Genomic DNA, 20,855 nt, shown 5'->3' with positions numbered 1-20,855 from the left:
ATTTCTTTCCATCTAACAACTTTAAATATAATAATACGAAGGTCTATTTTCAACTATTTTTCATTATGTCTATTATTATAAGAATATAATAATTATTATTTATTTCTCATATGCATTTTCACCGCCTAACAGGCCCTGTGAATTTTTATTATCTTCTACTAAATTCTCTTAATTTCCAACAGAGCAACGCTACCACTCCGACTCCGAAAGCGAGTAAGTGCCAAATCTTCCATTCTTCAGTCAACGCTCTGTTCTTCAGTTCTTTCTTCCTAATCCTTCCTCTCATTTTGACGAAAGAATTACAGAAAGACTTATTTTTCTCTGTCTTGTTAATGTTTTTATCTGTCTGCTAATTAATAATTGGATTTCTATGCTCGCTTCATAATTCCTTTATTCCTGTCTGTATTTATTTCCAACAAAAGTATGTGACAGAATTTTAGTTTTAAGGCTGTGTACTTAGTTACTTTTACTTTTGGAACATTTAAAAACTACTATCATTGGTTCGCAAAACTACTTTTCCAAGGCATGGTTAACTTCAAAAAATGGAAGGAACTTCTGAAGTTCAGGAACAGATGTCAGGAAAATAGAGCTAAAATATTGACAAACGGAAGACTGCTGAATCACATTATGTCCAATTATGGATTACTGTGCTTTCGGACTTCTCGACGGCGTCCTTGATCACTCCGGAATCGCAAGATAAATAGCCTTTATAAAGCCTGCAATTACACATGGGACAATATATCCTAGTACAGCTACAACGAAATATGCTGCAGTGGAAACTGTGATGTTGGGCATCACATAGAAATGATCGAAAGTGGCGAGGTGCAATACCTTAGATAAGAACTTCAATTTATTAGAATGGAAGTGGGTCAGCCTCTATATTTAGTAATTTCAATACAAACACTGAAAATAGCGAGAAAAAAAAAAAGTTTATCAATACAAACACTGAAAATAACGAAAAAAAAAGTTTATAAAATAAGTATTCTTTTATACTTCTAATATATTCAACAAGATGAAGGAGAGAACTTTAAATAAATCATAAAGACATTGGAATTAATAGAATACTGAAATTCACATTACAGGGATGCAAACCACTTTTGATGTCAAATTTACCGACTTTACTGACTTTAAATCTGAAAATACTATATATATATATATATATATATATATATATGGTGATTCTTTATAGGATTTACAACTTCAATAAGTTATAATTCTTTACTGAAACCACATACAGACTTGGTTTATATGTCATTATACTGCAAAACACTTCAAGTTTTTTTTGTGACAAATCCATTATGGCTCAATGTGTGCACCTGCGGACATTCTGGACACACCCCAACGGAAGTCGATTTCCTGCCAAACAGTAGCCGCATTTCGGGGGTAACGTCTGCGATGGCTATTGGGATGCGATATTCCAGTTCATTAACATTATCAGATAGGGGAGGAGTGTACACCTTATCTTTCACAAACCCCTACAGAAAGAAGTCAAGTGGTATGTATTCTGGAGTCCGTGGCGGCCAGGCAATTGGTCCACTACAACCTATCTCCTTATCTGGGAAACGCTGATCAAGAAATTCCCTTACGTCTATCAGGTAATTCGGCGGGGCAACATCCTGTTGCCACCATAAGCGGCCATCTTCATCTAACTGTGGAACAAGGAAGTTCTGGAGCATATCAAGATAGGCGAAGCCGGTGACGGTGCTCTCAGCAAAGAAGAATGGTCAATACACCTTTGCTCTGGAAAAGGCGCAAAACACGTTCACTTTGGGGGTGTCACGGACCAGCTTCAGAATACCAGTGTCTGAGGGATACCAGTTTCTTGGGATGCACGTCGTGTAGATTTTCGAGGACTGTGGACGAAACTCTCCCTAGCTGTTTCCACCACATCGTCAGTCACGGGTGAGCAGCCTGGAGCCTTTGTGTCGCACAGAACAACCTGTTTCAACAAATGTCTGGTGCCATTTGCACACTGTTGGTCTGCTGGATGGTTCCTTGCCGTATTGTGTGCGAAACTTACGCTGTACACTCGTTGCCGACTTCGTTTCTTCAAACCAAAACACGCACTTAGTTCTTTCCGCACCAGTAAAAGTCTCCATTTTCAACGATTGATCGGTGGCGCCACGAGAGGTCAACTCCGCAACTATTCACTACGTGAGTCAAACTTGAAGTGTTTTGCAGTGTAATGACGTTTAAATCAAGTCTATGTGGTTCCAATAAAGAATTATAACTGACTGAAGTTGTAAACCCTATAAAGACCACCCTATATATATATATATTAAGTTGGCCACCTTACTCCCCACTGAACAACTGTAAGCTTATGTTAACTCAGTTATTAACACATTTTGCAATATACGTAATATGATAATAAGTATATTAAATTCAAGAGCTGAAAAAATACCAAAGTTGTCTTTGTAAATCTGTCTACGCAAAACCATATGCATAAAAAACTGAATTGAAGTAAACTTATTTTCATAAGATGAAAAATTAACTACAGTTGCTCGAGCCAATTTCCCTTGCCTCCTTTTACTCATACAAACTTAAGAACCTTATTGTGATGTTCACCCCCCCCCCCCTTTTTTTTATTTCTTGAAATAAGATAGTAATTAATGAAGACTTTCCTTTTCTACACTTTTCTGAATTTTATCAGCCTTTTGTTTCTTCTCATCAGCTTCTTTCTTCATCTTTGTGGCACTGTCAAGCACTGCTTGTGCTCCAACGAGATCTTTGTTCTTAATGGCCTCTCTTAACCGTTCATTTGCTTCCTTCAGTAACTTATCAGATGTTTGTCTCTTCTCTTCTTCATCCCTTAGACGTTTTTCTTCAATTGTTCCTTTCTCAATTAGATTTTTTTTTTCAATTCTTCTTCAGCTGCCCGTTGTTTTTCCTCTGCTTTTCTTTCTTCTTGTTGTTGTTCCTTCAATTTCCTCTGCTGCTCACATAACTCTCTATAACTCTTGTAAGCAATATGTGCCAGATCTAAAAGCCCTTTAGATAAATATACTAAATATACCTTCCCATCATATACCTCATGCTGAGCTCCCGTAATATGCAAATGAGCATTGAGAACCCTCTTTTAAATTCAGCTGAGCCATGTAAAATTGAGAGGACTGCTTTCACAATTTTTAACACAGTTGGAAATATATGCTCTCCTAACATGTTAGTCTTTTGGTAAAAATGGTTCCGATAAACATCTATTCTTTTTTCACTACTTGTGATCTCGTCGTCTTCTAACCTTAATAGTGTCCACTCATCCACAAGTGTGTCTTCTTTGTAAGGGACAGGGAAAGCTTCAGCTATTTTGACAATTTTTTTTTTCCCAGTTGTCCTCTTTCTTTCTTTCTTTCTTTCTTGAGGATTCAAACACTCCAAATGTTTTAAGAGAGGCTTAAAAACCATAGACAACTTGTTGAAAATATGCTTCCTTGCTTGATGCAAGAAAGTTAGTTTACTCTTTTCATACACTTTGCTCAACTAACAATTGTTTTTAAAATTTTTGTTTAATCTTGCAAAGACGCTAAAATACTGACTTATTTAAAAAAATACTGACCTTTACTGACCAGTTTGCATCCCTGATATTAACATAGCTACCTCTTTCTGCACGATATAAGAAATGCAATTCTTTGAGAGCTGCAGAATTGAATATACTCACAGTTCTATTAGGCAAATTATTCCTCTTTAATATTCTATGCAGTTCACTAAGCGCCACCACCCACTTCGTTTTCTCACTTTCTGTGTCAGCCAACATAAGAGTATGGTTTTTTAAACCAGGAGGATCCATAAGAGAAGTAGTTATCTGTTAAAAAATAAATAAATAAAATTACGGTTATGAGAATCAAATTAATTAATCATTTTTATAGAACAGAAAAGCAAACGAATCAATTCAAATTGACATAAAATCATACTTTTCCCCTCTAACTTTATACTAATGTACATGAAAAATCTATTGGAAAAATAAGGATTCTTAAGATGTCACTGTAATTTCATGTTTTCTCGTAGAACTTCTTTGCACCAGAGAACATTCCTGTAATAAAATTAATTTCGTATATATTTTTATCACAGAAAAAAAAACTTTACAAAAGTCATTTCTAAGTGTGGTAACAAGAAAATCATATAAATGGTTTAAATATATCTAGCTCTGATATATATATATATATATATATATATATATATATATATATATATATATATATATATATATATATATATATATAAACTGGGGTAGGTTTATTTTTAGACCTCTTTCTTTACTGGGGTAGGTTTCAACTACAGCTACATTACTTATTCCACTTTCACTGATTTCGCTTATTTAGTTGAGAAGTTTCTACTTCCATTCTATTGACACATAAGATCAAGTTACATTCGGTTTTCATGTTAATTTGAGACATTCTCTACATAAATTATACAACAAATGTATATCCAAGCACATACAACAGGTTGTAGTCAGTACCACTTTAAAAATAAACAAATAAATACACAAATAATAGCGCCATGAAATATATGCAAATATATTGTAAGGTTCCCACGTATCTTCACACCATGCTGGATGTAACCATGTGTTTCTATTACTCGTGCCCGAAGTAAACAAACACACTACAGACGACAGCAATGAAGAGGACGTCGTCCATCGTCACCAACATGTGACAAATGACGCAGAGGCCAGCTGTCAGCAACATTTTGGTATGAAAGAGAAGAGCACACCTTAGGAAGTATCCATCTCGCCCGGTTGATCAAACTACCAACTCTCTAAGACGCTTGGTCATTCAGAGCGCCCTACCCCTCTCTAAGATGCCTGGTCATTGAGAGGCACCTTTTCTACATGCTCTAACATGCCTGGTGATTGAGCTCCTTTTAGAGTCACCTCACCAACAGCCCTAACACGCCTGGTCATTGGATTCCTTTCATTATATAACCTACATAATTTTGTATTCAAGAGAAACTACTGTAATAAAATGTAATGGAAAAGTCCAAACACCTATGTACCGAATTTTGCTCTACCTTATACAACAGAAAAAAACTTTACAATATGCTTGTTATTACAAGCAGACGTTATCATGGTAAAATTTTCCAAAATTTTGCTAAATAAACATACAAATAGTTTAACCATATTCATTTCAGTAAAATAACTGAAAAACTACAAAAAACACTAATTATTATTGGTTATTTGGTAATAAAGAAAAATGTTTAAGTACAACCTTCTATTGTCTTTCCGAAATCCACAAATGACATTTGCATGAGGAGAGAACTGAGGATAAAAATTATCGTAGCATATTCAACTGGAAAATAGTTTTTGAAACAGTTTGCCAGAGCCGCTGGCGAGGTCCTGTAACTCAGCTTTCTTGGACTAAGAAAAAGTGGAGGGGAACGGCCTGTACTAAGAGCATTGATCTTGCTCGGTGGTCTTGTGCATCTGCCAACAATACTGAATTCAAGCCCTCGTCGTGGTTTGGTGCCCATATTAATAGTAGGTCTACATATCTTATTGTTTTCGCCGACTGTTCTCCCTCGAACGTAGGAATGAAACAGTGTAACAACGGTCTAGCTCTGGGGAACAAATTCGTGATGAACAATTCCGCGAATGTCGAAAAATACAATGATTATAATCTCCGTTGAGCTGCGGCTCATTCTCGTCTTCTTCGGTCGGTTAGTTTTTCCACTGTGATGACTGTGGTTGTGTCTCAGAGATATACCTAAAGACCCAACACCTATCACAGGTGATGCTCCAGGACTTGAAAGATGGGTCATCAGCGACATCTTCATGAAGAACTTGGCGTATTTCGAGATGATGTTCCTTCTGTTCAGGGGAACAGCTGCCGAGGAGCAACTTGACAACGACACGGCGCGTGTTGAACTGCAACGTCAGGATTGTCTGTATTGACATACACGACACACCAACAATGACTATAAGCTCGTTGATAATCCTCTGGCTATCCTCATCCATAATTTTCCCAATTTTTTCGGTGCTGATGCTCGTAGAACGTCTCCCAAATTACTCGTCGTCTTTAACGTTCTTCCAACTTTGAAGGTGCTAGTCGAAACACTGAGTAGGACTCATTGTCTCATCACTGTAAACTTATCTCAATGACCTATTTCCCCCAATTTACCATAAAATTACACACTGATTTTTTTTTTTTTTAAACTAGGATGTATTTACAAAGTACCCATATATAGGCTATGTTCTCACAAAGCCACAAGGATGCTTGATATTAATACAACGATGTCTCTTGACACATTATTTTTATCAAGATGGAAGGTCACTATAGCTCCGAGAGCAATCTTTGTGCTCTCACCTGTTAGTGAGCTATGGAACTAATTCGGATATTTTTTTACTGTCTTGTATTATATACAAGCTGCGGAAAATAACACTACGAAACTCCGGCAAGTGATTCCTTATATGAAATGAAACAAAAAGAAAGTTCTAATAAACATGGATGGAAAACTTGTTCATTTAGAGTTATAAACCACTGAAAATGCGAAAAATCATGTTTCAAAATGCACTAGCTTTAAAACTATGGGTTCTATTACAATGGTCCAAGGAAGGAATTACACAGGAACTAGTATATGCTCTATGTTTCAGAATCCTCAAGTACCAGCGAAATGAACTGTATAAAGGAAGTTTGGATATAATTTTAAATACTGCTGGAGCATTTGTTTCGCCCGTACCGTAGGATTCCAAGATATGGAAGTCCCTAGTATTTTTGTGTAATTCCTTGAGGTGCTTGCGATAGGTCTCACAGTTTTTAAGCCAACGCGGTTTGAAGCGTAACTTTTTTAATTTTCGGCTGTTTATTACTCTGAAAGTAGGCGTTTTTCGGCCAATATTTATTAGAATTTTTTCTTTCTGGGATCAGCTGAGTTCGGTGCTGTTATTTTTTCGCTGCCTTTATATCGGGCTGACATGATGCAATTTAATGATCGGGATTATTAGGTGTTCCTGTTAAACTTTATAACGTATTTTTACATTCGATAACCTTCTTGCCTTTGGTCTGATAATAAGCAGAACTAAGTACCTAAAATATTGGGCGACATATTCAAAAATTAAAAAGGTGCTAACGAACCGGATATCGAACCAGATGTCCTGTTACCATGGCCGTGTGATTATTACTTTTTTCACTCTTTAGGTTGATTTGTTCGTTGAAATGTAGCGCCCTTTTCCAGTAATAAGGTTATAAGAGACGATGCCCTACAGTTTAAGATGGAATTCGAATTAGTGTAATGTGTTCAAATCTCAATGCTCTTCCACCAGGAATCGAACCCGGGATTCTGTGCACCAAAGGCGAGCCGCCAGCCACTAGGCTAGTGAGGAGGGCTCTTAAGAGGCCTAATCACTGTGAAATTAAAATACCGCAAATTTTACAGTAATTATGTGATATCTTAAAATTGATAAAAGATATTCGAAATGTGGAACAAGAGCGCGCTAGACGATATTATTTTGCATGAGGTACCGATATCACAGTCACCCTAGTAGCTTTTTGTTTGTAGTCATTTGCGAGGATCGGCTGATAAGTTCTCGGTCCGACCCCCTTCTGAATGTACTACCCTGATGTAATTGATGTCCTGTGAAATGTTGATCTTTTATATGTTTAAGTACCAAATTTTACAATTCTACCATGAACGGTTTTTATTTTACAGGTAATTGAATGAACCATAGCGGAGCCAAATGTCAAATTCACCAAAGAGGAGTTGCGAGGTGTAATGAAGTTCTTTTCCTGCAACAGAAGTCGCCCAAGGAAATCTATGGTTGCATGCTAGACACATTGGTTGGACAGTGCCCTTCATACTCCATTGTGAAGAAAGGGTGTGCGAACTTCAAGCGTGGTGAATTTTCAACAGAAAATGTTGACAGGTGTGGCAGGCCAGTGTCTGTGTCAACTCCGGAAAAAGTGGACCAGATTCATGACCTGATTTTTAGCAACTAACGGATTTCGCTTCAGGAGATAGCTGACAAAGTGCACATATCCAAAAGAACGTGTTGGGTCAATAATCCATGATCAGTTGGTCATGCACAAGCTTTCTGCGAAATGGATTCCGAAATGTTTAAACGCGGATCAGAAACGCGAACGTGCGAGATCATCGCAGGTGATTTTACGGCATTTTGCGAACTACAAGGACGATTTTTTGAATCGGCTTGTTACCCAGGATGAAACGTGGTTGCATTACTTTGATCCGGAAACCAAACAGCAGTCATGCGAGTGGCGCCACTCAGGATCTCCAAGGCCCAAAAAATTCAAAGCACAAAAGTCCACAGGGAAGGTGCTTGCCTCAATATTCTGGGATAAGGGTGATGTTTTGCTCTCAGACTACCTTCCAAAGGGCCAAACCATAACTGCAAAGTATTATGCAGTCTGCTGGCTAAGGTAAAGGATGCTATTAAAGAAAAGCGCCGGGGAAAGTTGACACGAGGTGTCTTATTCTTGCAGGACAATGCTCCAGTCCACAAGGCTGGCAGAACAATGGGTTTTCTGAGGGACCTAGGGTTTCAGTGCATTGACCACCCACCTTACTCGCCAGATCTTGCCCCTTCTGATTATTATGTTTCCAAAACTCAAAACAGCACTGAAAGGACAGAAATTTCACAGTGATGAAGAGGTGATAACAGCTGCGGAACAGTTTTTTGCAGACCTTGAGATTTTTTTTGAGGGGTTGGAGAAGTTGCAGCATCGAAGTGCCAAGTGTGTTGACCTTAAAGGGGACTATGTTAAATAGCCTCACACCTTCATGCCTGCAGCTCAAGTCCTTCTGAGTCGGGCCGAGAACTTATCAGCCCACCCTCGTATAAACGCGAAAATAAATGCCGATTTTCTAAAGAGCTGGAAATCGAAAGCAGATATGAGTGAGTTATGATAACGGTATTTCATGTAAAATCATATTGTCTAGCGAGCTCTTGTTCCACTTTTCGATTATCTTTTATCAGTTTGAAGATATCGCATAATTACTGTAAAATTAGCGGTATTTAATTTCGCAGTGATTAGGCCTCGTAAGGGTTGGTGTTCAGCCATTTCGACATGTGAGCTATACAATAACTGACAGCTGCGAATACAACCTGGCATGTATTAATAAGCACTTGCGACTGTTAAATTATACACATAAGAACAAACAATTGCTCGACGTACAACGAATTACATACAAAATAATAGTGAAAACATAATGGCGCAAACTAAACTAGGCAGGCTTTAAGCTCTTCACTTAATGTTTTATCAGTAGAGATGGTATCGAGACGAGACTTTGTACAGTCTCGGTCTCGTCTCGGTTGATAAATAACAGTCTCGGTCTCGTCTCGAAAGTATCGAAATAAATAGTGTGAAATTAAAATTGTGAAAGTGCTATTATCGTGCAGTCTATCGTTTCCGCTACTTATTTTTGCCTTCATTCTTGACTTATAATTGAAAGGTTGCATGAAAGAACCAAGTAGGTCCATTTTTTTTTCTTTCTTTAGCGAATTTGAGGTTTTCACATGTTCTAGTAGGAAAAAATATCACTCTACATTGTATGTAGGAATCATGTGGATCCGATGATTTTATTCAGTGTTTTAACCCATTTCCGCATGATTTTTTTTTCTTTTCGCGAAAAAATAATCAGTATTGAAAATCCTTATATGGGAACTTGAAAAATGAATTAAAACTTGAATTTTAGATTTTTCACTTAATTCCAACGAGAAGTAAGTACGTGTTATATATGGCACACTATGCAGTAAGATAAACTTTCCTAGAAGTGCGTAGGGATAAAATTCTAAAGGTACATTTGTAAACCAATTTCGAAGAATATTTTGTGGATTATATTTCGAGATACAGACTGAGTCAACCAAACATCAACGTTATTACTATCGCCTAAGTCTGGAGCTGCAGTAGGAACAATATTACTTTGAGCCTCAATTCCACTCAGAACAAATGCTTTATAACCCCATTTATGACGTTTCTTTGCGTTATATTGTTCTACCGATGATCTACACTTTATGGGAGTGATTTGCTCATCGACTGCCAACAATTCTTCTTTGGAGTCTTTTCTCATACGCTCTAGTATATGTTCAAGAAAAGGCCTAATCTTATGAAGTATGCCATTGCCAAGTTCTCCTACAGGAATAAAAATTGAAGTGGCATTGAAGTAAATAAACTGTTTGATCTCTTCAAACCGATCACAACTCATCACCTGATTTACCGTTTCATGACCAAGCCTTCCGTTCCAGTAATTTCTAGTAGCTGCGAGTTGAATAATTGACATGTAGAAAACCACACAATAAGCTGTTCAAGTTTATTTGTAGTCATTTGTTGGTCGAACTTGTGTTGAATATAGCTTTGACTGTTCAACTGCGTAATGAAGAATCTCATCAATGAAAAAGTACTTGAAATATTCAATAGGCGTTTATAAGAGTTTTATTTCTTCAGGTAAGTCCTAAGAGCCTTGAAATTTTACATCTTCTTGGGACTTTTCCATGTTTCTAGGTCTCCGCTTGATGTTTTTCACCATACGTAGACCTCCTATCCTGAGAATTATTTATGAGATAGAGAGGGACATCATAAACATTTGAATTCATTGCATCATCAGAATTGGATATGATAATCCTCTCAGGGGAAGGAGCAACAGAATCTTCATCCAAGTCCGATAACAAAATATTGGTATTTCTTGGATCTAGTGCTGATTCATCCTCAGATAAAACTGATAATTCACTCTTCACCATTTGGAAGTTCTTTAACAGCTACTGATGAACGTCCATCATATATATAAGCCCTGGATCAACTGCTGTAACAGAATTGCAGAACGACTATAGTAGTTGTCACTTCCACACTTCAAGAACATAAAAGTACCTGTAAACGCATGGTTTGACATATATGGCACATACGTTTTTTTTTCACATTCCTCCAATACGAACATACAAAATGAAGATCCTATTGTTGGAAATACATCTCAAAGTACTTATCTTGAATGTAATATTTTTTGTTTGGAAAAGTGCGCACAATGTTTCGCCAAAAAAATATCTTCACTGTTAAAAATCCACTGCTTCACAAAAACCACATGTCAACGTTTCCCCGCCTAATACAACTCCAAAGAACATGCCAGATGACACCAAAATATCTTATTCATAAACGTCAATATCTCAACACAGCAGAAGAAACAGTTATTTGGCGCATTTGATAAATTACATAAAAGCTAAAGTGAAAAAAGGGAATGTGCCATATATGGCACGGCATGCGGTAAGGGGATAATATAAAGGGATGTACCTACATACAGTGATTATCGTGACGTTAGAGCAAGAAGCACGCAGCTCTGGAAAAAAATCTAAAAATGGGCATATCTGTTTCTTGCATCCAACCCTTCAATTATGGTATGGTGTACCTTCTAATAGCTAGTTTGCTAGTGCTAATGCTTTCCATGCGTGTGTTCCAGGTTCAATCATCAGTGGGTATATCATACCTGGGATAAAATCCTAATAGTAACCCATATTTCACTTTCAGCAATAGACTTTGTCTCATATAGCGTCAGTACTGCCTATACAATTAAACTCTATTAAATGAACTCCAGTACTATATAGTAGTTTATTTCTATCCTTTGAATCAGAATTGTTTGATACCTCCTAACGGATAACGCAACACATCGGCACTCATCTTTGTTAATGTGTGGTCTTGGGTTGGATCACCAAACACATTAGATTCAATTATGATGTTTCGCATAGTTTGCGTCTCACTTTAAATACATTCTGTTTCTTATACAAGTTGCATAAGGTCGTAATGCATTACACAAGCATATATCTAGTGCCGTACAATAGATTCAGCTTATTACTGAGCTCTCAGCGGTGCATGCCATCTTTATTCGAGAAAACTAATCGTGCGTTCATGATGTTGAAATTTTACACTGATTGAAAATTACTAGCGAAACAGGGACATACATATTATACAGAACTAAGTAATTCGAGCTATATTTTCTCTCTCTCAGTAAAACAAGTAATTGATTCTTAACGTTCTGGTTTTCTTTTGTATTAATTTTCGTAGTTCTGCTGCAACATAAAGTATTGAATAATCCAAAATATTTTTTCGCTGTATGACTTTCGTTAAATTTGGGCTCCATTTTTACCCTACCTTACCTAGTAAAAGTTATATATATGATTAAAAGTGAGGGGAACGCGGGGGGACGTCATTCCCACACCTCCATAAAAGTGTGTACGGCGCCCCCCAGCTCCTAAAAAATTACAATGCGCAAAGATAGGCAGGGGAACGGCTTGACGTCATGCCGCTACCTACCGTCCTTCTACCTTTTCAGATCCACTTTTACCCATATATATATATATATATATATATATATATATATATATATATATATATATATATATATATATATATGAGTGGCCCAAAAGTATCTCAGTCATTTTTGATATTTTATTTTTCATCTCCTCCACCCCACTCAATGCAGATGGGGATGAACTTGGACTGAAACATCATTGGAAGCGTCAGTATTCATTTCAACGACCCTGAAAACTATGTATTCGACACTAATACATGGTACATATTCAATTATGTTTTCATGCCATAATTTAGCCTCCCCCCCCCCCCCTAGGGTACTAATGGAGCTGAAGTTGAACTTAAATGGCATTTGGAATATCACTCTTTATCCAAGCGACCTCTAAAACTATGTACACTAATATCGGTCGTTTCTAATCATTTTTATGCCTGCCCCTCCCACTCTCCACCAGGAGTGCTCTGAAGATTTTGTCCCCACTGGAGGGTGAACTTGGACTTAAACGGCACCAGGACTGCCTCCAATTAACTTAGCGATACTTAAAGCTTATGATTTGTCACTAATATCTGTCGTTTTCAATATTTTTACGTCACTATTTTACCCCCGGGATGCTAATGAGGGCTTAAATTGGACTCAAACGGCGTTGAGTGTGTCACCATTTATCTAAGCGACCCCGAAACTATGCATTCGTTTCTTATCTTCTTTATTATCTGTCGTTTCTTATCATGTTATAGCCCTCTTTCCTTCCTCTAGGAGTACTAGGCGGATCTTATCCCAACTGGGAATTGGCCTTGAACTTAAAAGGGCACTAAACTGTCACCAATCATCTTAGGGAATCAGAAAACTATGGGTTCGGTACTAATATCGGTCAATTTTGATTTTTATGTTTCCTTCCTCCCTCTTTCCCCTAGATGTGTTACGAGGCCTTAGCCCGACAGTACTCTTTTCCAGACTGTAAGTAAGATATGTGTATCAAGTTTGATTAAAATAGCTCCAGGTGTTCAAGAGTTATGGTGGAACACACACACACACTCACATCCATATTTAACTGAAACGTGCAGAAAAGCATTTTATTATTTGTTTATACTGATATACGAGTATGTGCAATAAAAATGAAGGAAATGTAGTCACATTGCTTTGTGTTCAAGATTACAGCTGGACATCATTACAGTGAATTTGATCGAGCGCGAACAAAATTCGTTATGCATGATTCCCGAACGGGTATGTATATACAGATGGTGATCAGAAAAATGGAAACGCCTGTAGTTGGCAACACGTCAGATGTATAGCTTGGAAGTGGTGTCGTGGCACCCGCAGCGCCGGACCGCTGGTGGTGGTGTGTTAGGTCGGTCTCCATACTATGTCAGGCGCAGTGGAACAGCAGTGTCCAGTGGCTGCAGCCGACGGAGGTAGTGTAAAATGGGAGACCTCTCAGATTTTCAAAGAGGGCAAATTGTTGGTGCGCGGTTATGTGGAGTGAGTGTGACGGTAGTGGCTACTGTGTTAGGTGTGTCGCGTGGGACAGTGTCGAAGGTGATGACGGCCTACACAACACACGGGAAAACCACATCGGGGAAGCGGAACAGTGGGCGGAAGAAAATCATGAGTGACATGTCACGCCGGATATTAAAGCGCATTGTCACGCTGAACCGTCGTGCCACTGCGGAGCAAGTGACGGAGGAACTCAATCAGCACCTCCCCCACCCTGTTTCGACAATCACAGTCCGCCGAGAATTACATGACATGAACTTACGGGGTCGTGTTGCACGGGCCAAACCGCTCATTAGGGACCATAACGCTTTCGCACGCCGCAAATGGTGCCGCGACCATGCAACTTGGACCGTTGAGGACTGGAAACGTGTGATATGGTCGGATGAGTCATCCTTCACCCTATTCTCAACCACGGGCCGTGTTTATGTGTGGAGAACGCCCAAAGAAGCTTATGATCTGCAATATCTCCGCCCAACTGTGAAACATGGCGGCGGCTCGGTGATGCTGTGGGCCGCAATATCATGGGTTTCATTGGGTCCTGTGGTCACACTTAGCGGACGAATCACTGCCAACGATTATGTCGCAATTTTAGGAGACCACTTGCATCCTATGGTCCGGATGTTGTTCCCGGACAATGACGCCATCTTCCAGGATGATAATGCACCCATTCACACAGCTGGCGTTGTTGCAGCGTGGTTTGAGGAACATCGGGATGAAGTTCAACACCTCCCCTGGCCCGCCCAATCCCCAGATCTCAACATAATTGAACATCTGTGGTCCGTCTTGGAAACACGACTCCGGCGACGATTTCCACCTCCATCCTCTCTCACAGAACTGGCCGATGCCCTGCATAAGGAATGCTGTAAAATTCCACTTGCTACCATTCACGACCTCTATGCCTCCATCCCACGTCGCATCAAGGCTGTTCTGAAGGCGAAAGGTGGCCCGACACCATATTAATCTGGTAAGTTGCAATTTCGTTCAGGTGTTTCCATTCTTCTGATCACCATCTGTATATGGGTTTGGAAATTAAATTCCAACAACAATGTTAAAATGTGACCTTCTACGAATGAATATCGAAGTTTATCTTATTTATAATTAAAAAAACATGCCAGTCTGTGGATAACGGTACTTCCTAGTAGAAACAATCAAGTTAATAGCTGACACTACTTATGCTGTCTGTTTATCAATGTATGTCGCTTGTGGGCAGGTAATTTGCAGATTTAAAAGTGTTGTAACGATACAGCGGGCCAAAGACTTAATTGATGAAACACACATTACATCCACATTGGATTAAAGTTACATTAAAGTAGGATTGAGACTACGCGCGGAAGTAATGCACAAACGATCTCCTGCTACTGACATCTTTCACGTAAGGACAAAAAGCTCTTACAGGAGGAAATGAGCATAATTTACACGAAGAAATGTTAGTATTTTCATAGGAACTTCGGCTTCTGAAGTAAGGTGAGCTTGCATTTAAACAATCAAGCTGCGAATACATTTCCCATAGCGTAGAGTTTTGCTAGAAATGTGCTATTATGCGGGAAGAGAATGAAACTTAAGACCTTCTGGAGAGCCTAGTTCCATCATAGCACTAAATAAGCTTTTTACATACTCAAAGATTTTATTTTCCAACTTGAATTTTTCTTCGTTATGGTAAGGATAAGGCATGTGAACAAAGTGTTACATAACGTGGAACTCCATAATATATATGCATCACTGGACATTATACCAAATATTAGACAAGGTTCCCATTATTTGGTGAGCACCAATTCCTTGACTTTTGCAGCCTTTCTAGGTCGCGATCTAGAAACTTTCGGACCCATATATAAAGTAAAAAGTAACTATACTTTTCTTATTCAGGGGGTTCCTCATTTACTATGCATACGCATGCATAAAGTGTGTGCGCAGGTAAACAAGTTTTGCAAAACAAATTTATTTTATAAAATATCCTCTAGCAAATAGCCGGTTAAGGTAAAAAGAGATATGGCTTCTGAGAAGTAAGAATCCGCACTTATATTCTCAGATTTCTCCCCGATTTTTTCAGCTTTTCATGAAATTCCCCGACTTTTCCATGTTCTCCAGGTAGGTGAGAACTGTTAGATCAACACGCCTAAGGTGATGAGGCACATCGTTCGTATGGAAACCTGGGTGGGGGGTAGATTTCTGGTTAGAAAGAGACCTATGGTCAGGCCTAGAATATGGGAATAATATAATACAAGGCTTCGGGAAGCAGGGTGTAGGGCACGGTGGCTTATGGTAGAGTTGTCACCTCTGGTGCAACGGATCCATGGTTCTATCTCCGGTCATGCAAGTTTGTGGTGAACAATATCGTACTCGTGGGTTTTCTCAGGGTTGTCCCGTTTCTCCCACATCCTCATTCCATCAATTATCTTATAAGCATTTATCTTTATTAATTCGGCTGTCTCCTTCAGCCCAAAATGCATACACGTGAGTTATTTTATTATTCTTCTGTAATGATGAATCGTTTAAGTTTCTTAAGCCATGAGAGTAAGTTACTGATATTTTCGGTACGTCGAATTATCGATATCGGTTCAGTTCAAAACTAGATATTTTAAGAAATTCTTAGAAACTTTAGCGCGTGAGCATTTACGCCCAATCTAATTTCACAACAGAAGGAAAAGCAGTCATTTTGATACAGTGAAAAGATGTAAAAGAGTTATCATTCATGGCTACTTTGCTACTGTTGATGATTCAGATCCTATTCATGGACCTACTTATTGTAATGAAGTTCCTATTTACTCGACTTAGCCATTCGTTTGTCAAGATACTCCCCTGAAATGCCTAAACCGTTCTTAACAAAATATGACAATGTGATTCGAGAGCGCGCGTTGAATGTTTAAGGGGCTGCATGTCCCGATTGGACATGCCGTTGAGGAAGAATCACAGAGAAACGGGATGCCTAACCTTGGAAAAGCATTTGGTGTGCAAATTCTTATTGTGAACAATGGAAAATAGAATTTTCAGCATTAGAAATCAGGGTTGGCTGGTTTAAACCAGCTGTTAAAAAAAAAAAAAGGTTTAAACCAAAAAACGAAAAATGTTCGTAAAAGTGTAAGTGTTCGTAAAATCTTGATGAACACACATTTGTTGGTTGCCACGTTTCACTACCGTATATTATTCGTATTATATTCAGACCTAAATTCTCCATTCAGTACTCAAAGAGATTATACTACAAAAGCACCTTTTTTTAAAAAATAAGTTTGACTGTTTCTTTTGTGATTTTTTTTATAGTTTATTATTATTGTTATGCAATTGCAATCAATGAAAAATTCTAAATATTGTTTCGTTTTAATAATGTTTACTATTGATAAAATACATCGAAATGCCGTGCTTTTTTTGGCGAGGGGCGGGTGGGGGGTCATGCAAACTTCACGAGAGGCATTTATTGAAATCAGAAGTATCTTTTGCATCTATTTATGTGTAAATGGGTCAGAGCCGAAGTGCACTCAAATAATTCGTATCTTTATTCACTTTTCTTACTGATATGCAAATTAAGTCGTTATACTTATTTACCTTGGACTAAATTAGTTATTCTGTATTCTGCAGTATTTTGAAATTGTTCATATGTAATTCTGTATAATGGTTTTATTTGTGTAACTGCTTATCTTTTTGTCCTTCTGAAATGACTTGACAATTATATTGACAAGTATGTAAAGGTCAGTACAAAGTATTTTTATCACAAGTCCTTCGTGAGTGAGTCGGCAGACGTATCGCATTCGTGGCTAATTAGCCCCGGTTTCGAGTTTCAAATGGAGGACAATTTCTTTCGGATGTAAGCCGAGAAGCGGTTTGGATTGCGCTTTCAGCATAACTCGGTTGTTGCATAACACCAAAGGCGGAACATATTTCTGTCCATATGTGATATAAATACGTAGAGCAAATTATTTAAAAAACTGGTTTAAACAAAAAACCTTTTTTTGTTTTTTTTTCAATAAAAAACACAGTTTTTGCCAACCCTGTTAGACATAGGGCGAAGCCCTTTTCCTTTTGTTTTGCGAACATAACTTTTCAAAGCCCTTATGCTTTCCGCTATGGCAAAATTCAACTATTTGCATATCGTCTTCATTCACTAAAGCAACTGATGCACTAAAAAATTCTATGAATAATTATTCATTATAATCAATAAAAGTCGATCGCTTCGCTTTAAATTTGCGATTATTGCATACCTAGTATATCTATACCTTTTACCCGGCATTAGCATAGGGCAACGAAGGTCATTTTCAATCAACTGTACGCTTGAAAGAGAAAAACCAACGCAAAAGGAAAGTCAGAAGTATTTTACATTCAGTCGTTTACGGAAATTATATAAGCACTTCCAATAGGTAATCTATTTAGATATCGAGCTAATTCTCAACAACTTTGTTTACTTTACTTCAAATTCATTTTAGCAAAGGATTAAATTTTCTTGATACATCTACAATATATATACATATACTGTAGACATGTTAGCATTTGAATTTAGCATTGTTCAAATCACCTTTCAAATACTTAACTATCCACATTATAATCAGTCAGCAGAAAGGAAAAAATATATATTGGAAAGTAGAAGGCAAAAGTAGAGTGCTCGACACATGAAATTGTTTAACTTATGAACGTTTAAAATTAATGAAGAAAGTAGATCATTATATTAAAATGAATTTTCTACAAATGTTACTTACCATAATGTTTCTTTACATAAGAAAAATGAAAAAAAAATGAAATCTTTGAGTTTTACGTCCCACGGTTATGCCGGTTAGGCTAAAGGAGACGGTGATGATGAGTAATGAATGAAATGGTGGAATGAAGAAAGTGGGAGGAAACGGGAGAACCCCGAGGAAACCCACGCACACGGTGTTTGTCCACCACAAAGTTCACTTGGCGGGGTCTGGGATCGAACCCGGGACCCCAAACACCAGAGGTGAACGTTCTACCACTGAGCCACCGCGGCCCCTTTCTTTACATAAGAATCTCACTGTTAGCTCTACCACGTATTCCACTTGAGTTTCGACACAAAACACTTACCCTAAAAATACAAGGTATATCCTTCTTGGCAGCATGAATGACATCAGAATCTCTCACGGAGCTTACTGAAAATTCTTCGTCTCTCATATCTAATACCTGAGACACATACACACTTGGAAGAGCGTTTCTATCTGGCGAAATATCATACAGAAATAGTTTAAAATCACACACCACCACAAACTGTCTAATCCATCCCTTCTTCACTCCTCCGGGTTTAGGTACTTTGACGTAACCTTCGTAAGCAGTGCCGATGCCTCGAGTAGGATCAATGCCAAGGGGTCTTTTTGCTGGAAAAAGAAGTTAATTCATTAGCAAAATTATACATAATTATCTTGTCTGTTATTATTTCCTTCAAACCAATACGCACAATTACACAAATAACGTATTCTGTATTGTTTTCACTATTATACTTGCTACTAAGCAACAGAAGCTCTTAATGTGATATGTAAGTAAAAATGTGAAGCAATAAATTATTTTACTATAGTTAATTAGACATCCAGTGTACATCTACAGCATATCAAATTTACAAAATGAAACTGCTTGAAGTGAAATGATTTATTTATTTTAACTGTAAGAACTGAACTTCACTATGTTAAAGGATCACAATTTTCTTGACTTTTCTCAACTTTGGAAATATGTTGCTTTAATAGAAATGATACTTGAATGAATTTCTTACACTAATGCAATTTTTATATTCAACTATTAATAAAATGTTCTTCCGGATTCCTCTGCGACATAATAATGGTGTATTGCATGTTTAATAACACACACTGAGATATGATCAAATAGAATTCTTTTAGCCTTAAAAAAAAAAAAAAAAAAAAAAAAACTTTTTTTTGTTTGTTGTTTAACGTCCCAGTTATGACCTTTAGGCTTAAGGAGACGTATGTTTAATGAAAAAGTGATTAATATTTTGTGCTCTCCCACCGAGACCACGCGCATCAAAGGAACACGCACTAACCACCAGATTAGCGGGAAGGGATAATAAACTAGTCTTATTTAAGGACGCAGAGAAAAACTGAAAATGATCGCTTGAAGCTTTAAAATTTCATTATAATTTGGTAGCTGTTAGCCAATTCGAAATTTATACGTACAAAATTACAAGCGTATCAATATTCTTGTTAGCACAGTTACGTTTAATGGGAAAAATTGCTAAACTTACTCTGATCTGGAGGTACAGGACAAATAGCAGGCACTTTCTCACAGCAGCCTATATGACAGGCAAAACCACAGACTTCGCAAACAACACCCTGGCGAGTAAGTCCTACCATAAGCGACGTACAATGATTACATTTGGTGGGCGATGAAAATGTGCGAACAAGGAACTGATGAGACTTTGGTTTCGGAGGCATATGCGTTATTTGAGGTTTATGTTCAAGTCCTGGTGGAGACCCATGATCCTAAAATAAAGATAAGAATCATTACAGACAAATCCAACCCGAAATCATTCGAAACATATTCAAGTAAGAAAAATGCTCATTTAAAATACGTTATGATCAAAGGTTCTTAAAAGTACAAATTGCTCTTTTTGTAAGTTAATTATTAAGTTACATATGATATAAACCATTCAATAGGGTGAGATCGAGGGAGAGAGAGAGAGAAATAGGAAAGTATGAAAAATAATGTTACACATACATCATGTGCAGGGCTTGAAAAATCTTGGTTGCAAGTACTAGCCAGCCAAAATATCTACTAGCCAGACTATTTTACAGTTACGGTGTTTATACAAATAAACAAAAATCACTTTGCGACACAGTAAACGTATCAATATATTTTTTTCTATTTGTTTATTGGCATGTTTCTTACAAATAATAAAAAAAGCGTGACATCTGCTATTTATTCTTCAATTTCTTGTGGATTGATCGGACTTAACTCGCCAAATGTAAAAAAGTATTCGCCACTGGCGAGAAGGCGATTTTTCACGCCCTGATCATGTAAACAAATTCTTCCCACATATTTCAAGTATGACCGCAAGATTTGAATACGAATTTACAATAAGAATCATTAGTATTAATTTTATGTTTCAAACACTTTTATCGCTGAAAATACTGCAAAATACATAATATAATCCTAGAATTTCTCCGTATCGTTTCCTAATAGCTACAAAACAA

The 20,855-nt window shown here is 37.6% G+C and overlaps 1 protein-coding gene across 3 annotated transcripts in view; it reads right to left on the bottom strand.

Annotated features, from left to right (window-relative positions):
- The window catches only part of gek (serine/threonine-protein kinase gek), a 223,251-nt gene that overhangs the window by 38,459 nt on the left and 163,937 nt on the right, over positions 1 to 20,855 (bottom strand). For all 3 annotated transcript variants that reach the window (XM_081725920.1, XM_081725921.1, XM_081725922.1), the window contains exons 20-22: positions 19,907 to 20,144; positions 18,745 to 19,031; positions 3,653 to 3,796 (exon numbers count right to left, since the gene is read on the bottom strand). In XM_081725920.1, coding sequence (XP_081582046.1) covers positions 3,653 to 3,796; positions 18,745 to 19,031; positions 19,907 to 20,144 — 669 coding nt within the window. The remainder of the gene's footprint in view (positions 1 to 3,652; positions 3,797 to 18,744; positions 19,032 to 19,906; positions 20,145 to 20,855) is intronic.

Source organism: Thermobia domestica, chromosome 9 (assembly GCF_964235325.1).
Source record: "Thermobia domestica chromosome 9, izTheDome1.hap1.1, whole genome shotgun sequence".
In the NCBI taxonomy this organism is placed as follows: Eukaryota; Metazoa; Arthropoda; class Insecta; order Zygentoma; family Lepismatidae; genus Thermobia; species Thermobia domestica.
Note: the sequence above shows the minus strand (reverse complement) of the source record. Positions and strands in the feature narration are given on the sequence as shown.